The sequence below is a fragment of the Lactuca sativa genome, chromosome 1 (genome assembly GCF_002870075.4).
Source record: "Lactuca sativa cultivar Salinas chromosome 1, Lsat_Salinas_v11, whole genome shotgun sequence".
Classification (NCBI taxonomy): domain Eukaryota; kingdom Viridiplantae; phylum Streptophyta; class Magnoliopsida; order Asterales; family Asteraceae; genus Lactuca; species Lactuca sativa.
The window spans coordinates 93,092,998-93,101,406 of record NC_056623.2 but is presented as its reverse complement, the minus strand read 5'-3'; the positions used below and the strand labels follow the sequence as shown (position 1 = coordinate 93,101,406).

Here is an 8,409-nt window from a genome sequence, read left to right as displayed (position 1 = left end):
CCAAAATGCATTAACCACTTATAATGGTTCGGTTTTAGCAAAAGTCGAACCAAACCATCTCGTACACAGCCCTATCTAAATTATAGAAAATCCAGATTATAAGGATAATCCTTGAAATAACAGTCTTATATCAAGACATTAATATAGCGCCGTGAATTAGGGTTTTAGGATTCAAACTCTTTTGATATTAAGAACAAGTATCAATCAACATTAAATATTGATTTTATCACATAAATAATGGATGATAGTTTCAAGGTAAATTATGAAAAAATATATTCCGAAAATAAGATTTTTCATAACATTTTCCTTAACAAACAACCAGGGGCCTCTTAGATCCGCTAGGGGGTTGCCCCAAGACCCCACAAGGAGATGTAACCCCTTTGACCTTGTCATTTGATCAAACTAGATCAAACTTGTTATATACAAGCGTGTCATCCACATCTTCTAACTTGTAATAAAAACAAGATGTGAACTTAATTGTTAATCTGTAAATTCTATTATATTAAAATGATCTGAAAACACTAAAATCACCAACATGAAAAATAACTTTAATAATGTTTTTATTTGATAAAAATAAAATTCAAATTTAACCAACATGAAAAATTAACTTTAAACTTGTTTGAATGGTCAAAAATACCATTGAAACTAGGATCAAGAGGTTGGTAAGGATTGTTTGATGGGACACTTTTTACAAGGTTTTTCTTAAAAAAAGCTGGAAAAAAATGTATGAGAAAGTCTTAAAACGGGTAATAAAATTTTCATTTTTTTCAAAAACACCATTGATCATCAAATGCCATTTTTTGACTTTTTACTCTCTCTCTCTCTCTCTCTCTCTCTCTCTCTCTCTCTCTCTCTCTCTCTCTCTCTCTCTCTCTCTCTCTCTCTCTCTCTCTCTCTCTCTCTCTCTCTCTCTCTCTCTCTCTCTCTCTCTCTCTCTCTCTCTCTCTCTCATGTGTAATAAAGGAAGAACGCATAGTTGAAGGTCAAAGTCTTACTAGCCACTTATGTAATCTTTATAGATCATCATGCTAGGTTTCTGACTCGCTTAACGCACTTTCCATTGTTTAATTTTTTTTCATGAACAGAACACACTTCATGGCTTAGAAAAGTAACTTTAAAGCTCCCTTTTTGTTTGAATACATCACCAAGATCAACATGACGAAACGCTCGAAGAACCATTTGCCCGGTGCTTTTATTGTAATCCATAATCTTCACTAACTTATCAAATCCATCGACCCTAAAAGTGTGTATATAATCACCAACTAAAGTTGTGTATTGATGATCTGTAAATGTTTTCCATGTCAATTGTAACATCTTGTCTTTTTATATAGAAAATAACATGTATACTAGGGGTTACTTGCCCTAATGTCATGTCCAACGAAACAAAAGAACGTCCCACATAAAAAAACATAGAGAGATAGATCAACATCTGTATATGAGGTATATAACAAGATACAAGAAACTATCACAAATATAAAGTGTACCGAAAGTACAGCTAAAAAGCCATGAATGCCTAATGTTCTCCAAAACTAAAATCGGACTTCTAAAATATCCAAAAGATGTGCATCATTTTCCAAGGATTAACTAACTCGCTTCTCATTCACACATATGGAATACATGTCAAATAAAATCACACGTAAGACAAAATTGTCTTATAAGTACATGGTTTTATGACACAAAGTAGCATATCAAAACAAATACCAAGTAAAATATCATATTCATATTACAATATAAATATACAAGTGAGTAGATCATACCCTAATAATAATCATGTAACAAATGCCAAATACATAACAAGTCCCAAACAAACTTGCACTTGAAATGATATATATATATATATATATATATATATATATATATATATATATATATATATATATATATATATATATATATATATATATATATTACGGTTAACGTCCGTTTTTTCCCTATTTGAGATAGATGAATCAATGGAATTTTGATCCCCGGTTCCTGCTTGGTCTAATGTCTGGGTGCGTATGGCAGTACACTGAGAGCGCCCTTCAAGTCGGTTGAAAAAGAAAGAAAAAATGTTTTCGTCGTCTTTTTCCCGCTTTCACCTTCGATTGCGAAGGGCTTTTTTTCCGGTTTTCAATTCCTCTCCGGCAATGTTTGGACTTCACGTGATGGGAAGACCTTCACGATTCACATGTCGATTTTTATCACAATATGATCGATTATAAAACAAGATCTACACTAGGATCTTACTATCTTAGTAGTGAGGCCATATCTCACAGCTCACGACACTATCTCAATCTCATCCCACCTTTTTTGTCATTGTTATATCATTAAGCTTTAGTTTTTAAACTTTAGGAAATTCTTCATATTTGCTCAAATATCACATGGATAGCCTAAATTGTTTTCCGATTAGCTTTAAATCGAGCTCAATTCATATCAAAATCAAGCATTGCAGATCACATGTAATCTCATAAAACATCACAACTTCATACATTCATCTTGAATTAGGCAGAACATCATGACACACATGTAAATCCTTTTTGTGCTCTAGTGCCTTCAATTGTACATGGTCGTTATGATCTTGTTTTTTTTAAGATGGTTTTTGCCTAATTGTTGCGGTTTGTATATACAAATACTATGTTTACTACATAAGAAGTTAAAGTTGATTATATTATCAGTGTCAACAAAAGTTATAATGGATGCTGCACATGGAATAACTCACGAGCAAATGTGAACTAATTTATTTTGGTAGGACTAGGATCTTCCGATCCCAATCCGATTCGATCTTACAATCACGGTTTTACAAAACGTAAAACGATCTTAGTGTCATATCGTGATATGGACATCTTTGCAATCAACACAAAGTTTTTTTTATTTTTGATTAAAATTAAAATAATAAATACACGGTTTGAACAACCTCCTATGTGTAAAAATAATAAACTTTATTAAAATAAAATCATATAGTTTATTTTTATCGCCTCTAAAACAAATATTTAAGTTTATTATTCTTTTTCGTTAACATTTGTTTTTCTTAATAACTTACTTTTCAGTATTCTTTTTCGTTACATTTGTAAAATTATTAAATTAATAAACTTTATAAAAATAAAACCATATAGTTTATTATTTATCGCCTCTAAAAACAAATATCTAAGTTATTATGAATGACCCATTCTCCATTCATCTTCCAACGACCTCGTATCATGGTTTTGTTATAACCACTACAACACATAACTAAAGGTACTACAAAGTACAAATTAATTGTATAATTTCATCTTATTGATTTATTATCAACAACTAGAAAACCAATTAAACCTAAAACATAAACATAGATCATATTAAACAATTTTCACAACTAAAACTTATAACAACTCCATAATCATCTTCTTAAACCCGCACTATAAAAACCCACCCCTCCATGACTACCATTATCATAGAAACAACCTCTAAAACCTACAGCTCTTCAAAACCCACAAACCATCTCAAAATGTCAAAACATTCATCAACAACAACCATATTCACAATTCTCATAGTCATAGCAATCATTCATCCAAGAATCTTAAACGTATCAGCAATCGACCCCACACCCGAACCCGGGGTCCATGTTTTCGAGCTATACATGCACGATATCCTAGGTGGAAGCAACCCCACAGCTAGACCCGTGACCGGGCTCTTAGGCAACATATACAGCGGTCAAGTCCCATTCGCTAGACGCATCGGATTCCGTGCCCCATCAGGCGGAATCGCAATTCCGAACGCCAACGGAGCCATTCCAACCATCAACCCAAACGGAATCCCACTCGGAACTGGCCTAGTCGGAACACAATTCGCAAACCTGAACAATAACAATAACAACAACAACATTCAGAACCAGATCGCAGCCCAATTGGGCCCCGATGGGCTTGGGCTCGGGTTCGGCACGATTACAGTGATTGATGATTTGTTGACCGCTAATGCTAAACAGGGTTCGCAGACATTGGGGAAAGCACAAGGTGTGTACGTTGCCAGCTCAGCAGATGGAAGTAGACAAATGATGACGTTTACGGCTGTGATGGAAGGAGGGGAGTATGGTGATAGTATTAACTTTTTTGGAGTGTACAAGATTGGAAGCACGATGTCCCGCTTGTCGATAACGGGTGGGACCGGGAAGTTTTTGCACGCTTGCGGGTTTGCTGAGGTTCGATCACTTATACCCGCGGGTCAAATTGTGGCTGATGGGGTCGAGTCTTTGTTGAGGTTGACTGTGCACCTTTCTTACTAAGACCGCAATCAACCGTTCAACAAAGTTTTGCGTGTTTGTATACACGTGTGTGTGCGTGCTTGTGTGAACAAAAATCGTCATCTTATTTGTAACTTTCACTTGATCAATATTACCATTATTTAAACAATGATCCATTATAACAACCAAAGTGTCGGTATATCTTATATCGATGCAACACAGTCTTATGTTGGAGTTCATCCTCTTGCTCTTTGAAGAAAGAATCTTGAACTATCTTAATGATCAAACTTAACAAAAGCAAACAAGACAATAATAACTACAAAAGATTGGTAATTCATTTTGTCGAATTTCACGAGAAGCTAGTGATGGTAACACGATCAAGAACAGTGTCTTGATCGAGCCTATGGAGGGAATCAATCAGATGCATTCTCAGTGACGCCGGACCTAATGACAATTCCATTCCGATCTCGCCGGCCAAACCAAATACAGAAAAAGCAGATGCAGTTGCTTCAAAGGCGTGTGTTGGGTCAATTGCAACAAAAGCAGCAATCAGAGCAGTGACTGAACATCCGCTCGCCGTTATCTTTTGCATCATCGGAACTCCGTTATGTGCACCGACAACTCTTTCACCATCTGTAACAAAGTCAACCGATCCTGAAATCGCAACTATACTGCCGCTCGATTTCGCTAAAGATTTCGCGGATTCAATAGCATCACTAGATTCGTGCAAGCTATCGGCACCCTAATTATGTAAAACAACTAGTCAGACCTAATTCAAGGATACCCAGATAATCAAGAACCCTAAATTCGTAGCTTTTCAATATATTGGAGTGAAGAAAGAGACAATTTTAGTATTTTACCTTGGTGGAACCAATGGAAGCCATGGAAAGAGCAATAATCTCGGACCCGTTTCCTCGAATAACAGTAGGTTTAAGTTCAATAAGCTCAAGACATGCCTTTAATCGGAAACTAGAAGCACCAACGGCAGCTGGATCGAGAACCCAAGGCTTGCCCAATTGCTTTGCTAGACCGGCGGCAGCTTTCATGGCCGGCAACCAATCTGGGGTGAGGGTTCCGACGTTTATAAGGACGGATTTTGTATGAGGAGTGAAGTCTGGGATTTCGAGAATCGAGTGGACCATAGCTGGTGATGCACCGGCGGCTAAGAGGGTATTGGCCATTATATCCATGGATACGAAATTGGTGATGCATTGTATTAATGGCGATTGTTGCCGGAGAGATGAGAGGTACGTCCATGATTTTAAACCCCATGAATTGATAACTTCTTGCTGTTTCTGGTCAGCCATAGCCGCGATTTTCTTCTACCGACAACAAAATCTCGACCTCAATCTAATGGGATGATGGCGTCATACACTGGTTTGACCTAAAGAATCATTTTCTATTTTTTCCGCTTGGGACGGTGATTTACGACTGTTATTTGGGTAAAACCTAATTCTCCTATTTGACAATTGAATTGTATAATTTGGTTTATTTGGTTAAAATATTAGGATTTTTGGATTTATACTCAACAAAACTGAATTATTATTTTAGATTTCGAATTGATTTTTGTTTATAAAATAAAAACCGAATAATTTAAAATAAATAAAAAAAAAATTTTATTATTATTTATTTATTATATATTTATAATTATTTATTAATTGTGTATTTATTTTATCAAATATGTTCAAAAAGTTTCATCTAATTAAAAAACATCAATATGTATTTTCTATCAAAAGTTTTTTATTTATAAAATATTAAACTATAACATACATTTTTAGTAGTTGTTTATAGATTTTAAATCAAAACTAAATAATTTGTTTTTTGTTTCTTTTATAAATTTGAGTAATATTATAATGGGATGATGACATCATATAGTAGCTTAACCTAAAGAATCATATTCTTTTTCTTCCACTTGGGATGGTGATTTAGGCTTTTATTTGGGTAAAACTGTAACATCTATAAAATTTAAACTTTTCAAAACAATCATTTTTCTATAGAAGTGTTTACAAAAACCGTTGTTCCCAAAACATTATTTAAAAATTAGAATCTCTTTCAACATAGTTTTCAAAACATTCACATTATTAGAGTTTTCCAAAAATCATAAGTCCAAAACGTGAGGATGTGTACGGTCACGCTTTCACCTTGCAACGATCCACTGAAGTACCTGAAACCATAAACCAAAAGTGTAAGCACGAAACTTAATGAGTTCCCCCAAAGTACCAACACCCAACCAGATAACATATACAAATAACAGCATACATATAGGGCCTTCAGCATGACTGAAACACCCCCACCGGCCTACAGTCCATCTGGTACGCCACAGAGCCTTCAGTCTAACTAGAATGCCCCATCGGCCTACAGTCTATCTGGTATGCTCACAAAACCTTCAGTATGACTAGTACGCCTCACCGGGCCTTCAGCCTTTCTGGACCGTTCTCCGGACCTTCGGCCTGACTGGTACACCCTACTGGCCTTCAGTCTATCTGGGACGCCCTGGGTCTGTTGGCCTTCAGCACAAAGCAGGTCCGTCTCAACCCAACCACACACACAAACCATGTTGACATATACATAATAGATAAGCATACATATAATGTACCAATATAAACATTATCGGGTTTGTTGATTGGCAACACTAAGCAGTACAGTCTCAACCCAACCCCACTACATCAACACATGCTACTGGAAAACATATAGCCAGAACAGATATCAGACAGATCTAACAGATCACTAAGCATAGCAACTTCCTATCTACCAGGATACCGATCTAACAGATCATAACAACATAGCAATATCCTATCTACCAGGATACCGGTCTAACAGATCATAACAATACAATAACATGCATAACATGATATCAATCCAATGGGCAGGTATTGGTGCCTTCGACCTACAAGTACAGTAAGGACAACTCACCTCGAATGCAGAAGCTCCCCGAAAGAAAGTCCTTAGTTGTTGCCCTGCCGGCATCCGAGCTATCAAAACCAATAACACACCCAACTAGCAATCAGGTCCAACGCTATAATCCATAATCCATACTTTAGGTAAAATGACCATTTTACTCCTGACCCAACATACACCAAAACTGAGGCCCAAAACCAAAAGATCCACAAAGGCCCACTAATGGCCCAATTTTCTAAATTGGGCCTAACCCCATATGGGTCTAATCCTAAGCCCCATATTTTCCTTAAATCCAAATTAAGTTATCACAAACACCCATCAGGACAAACTTGGTCAAAAACATACATCAAAAGTCAAAGTCAACGATCCAAGTTGACCCAACTCGTCGAGTTGTCCTTCAACTCATCGTGTTTCTCATCAATCTGCACGTATCGAAAAAAACCAAGTCAACTCGCCAAGTTGACCAACCAACTTGCCGAGTTCCTCTATCAATCTGAAAATGTCGGGGAAAACCGAGCCAACTCGTCTGTTTAACCAACAAACTCGCCGAGTTCACCAGAAACCCACCTCTTAACACATTAAGCACTTAATCCATTGGGACATGAATCCAAAAAATAGATATGACTTCCTTGAGCTGGAAAACCACGTAAAGTTGTCAACTTTATGTTCATGCATGTTTAAATGAAGCTCTTAAGCTTGGAACGGACTTAATAATTGACTTAATGCATGCATGACACTAAAATCCTCATAAAGCTTGCACCTTTAAGCTCAAGGGTACCAAAACCAACCCAAATATGGAAGAGCAACCCATAAAATGACATTACGCCGTCATTATCCCCAAAAAGAGACCAAAACACCATAAAACCCAAAATAAGAAGATCTAATCAAATATTAAATAAGGTTAGGACTTTATACCCGATATGTGTTGGAAATGGAGCAAATAACCCAGATCTAAAATCTGCTACTCGAACCACCACTTTGCACCAAGCTTTTCTTCCTTCAATGATCTTTAAACACACCCACAATGAGCTCACAACACTCAAGGAGGCTCTAGGGTTTCGAGATTAGGGTTAGGGGCTATGCAGGTTGGAAATGAGGCCAACACTTGGGACTTAAGGTGTTTAAATAGGGTGCAACACCCTAAAATTAGGGTTTCCTTCTGAATGGCCAACTCGCCGAGTTGAGGCTCTTCAACTCATCGAGTTGCCTCATTAAACTTCGCAGTCAAGCCAACTTCTACTCGTCGAGTTAGGCTCATCAACTCGTCGAGTAAACCCATTAAATCCCCATGATTTCTCATATTCAACTCGCTGAAG

General features: G+C 36.7%; 2 protein-coding genes across 2 annotated transcripts; one reads left to right on the top strand and one right to left on the bottom strand.

The window, feature by feature from the left end:
- The first annotated feature begins 3,463 nt into the window (after positions 1 to 3,463).
- On the top strand, positions 3,464 to 4,364 carry LOC111915920 (dirigent protein 16). The gene has a single exon (XM_023911563.3). It carries the CDS (start codon positions 3,464 to 3,466, stop codon positions 4,235 to 4,237), a length of 774 nt encoding a protein of 257 aa, XP_023767331.2. The 3' UTR covers positions 4,238 to 4,364.
- LOC111915921 (hydroxyethylthiazole kinase) lies at positions 4,320 to 5,600 on the bottom strand. Its single transcript, XM_023911564.3, has 2 exons — positions 5,056 to 5,600; positions 4,320 to 4,937 (listed from the first exon to the last, which is right to left on the bottom strand). Exons 1-2 carry the CDS (start codon positions 5,500 to 5,502, stop codon positions 4,545 to 4,547), a joined length of 840 nt encoding a protein of 279 aa, XP_023767332.1. The 5' UTR covers positions 5,503 to 5,600; the 3' UTR covers positions 4,320 to 4,544.
- Between the last annotated feature and the right edge of the window lie 2,809 nt (positions 5,601 to 8,409).

What these genes read in the sequence shown, in the direction of transcription:
- LOC111915921 (XM_023911564.3), bottom strand. Translation starts at nt 5,502, where the DNA reads ATGGCTGACCAGAAACAGCAAGAAGTTATCAATTCATGGGGTTTAAAA. An exon ending in CTTCCATTGGTTCCACCAAG is followed by an intron (nt 4,938 to 5,055) that starts GTAAAATACTAA and finishes TTACATAATTAG; the next exon opens with GGTGCCGATAGCTTGCACGA.
- LOC111915920 (XM_023911563.3), top strand. Translation starts at nt 3,464, where the DNA reads ATGTCAAAACATTCATCAACAACAACCATATTCACAATTCTCATAGTC.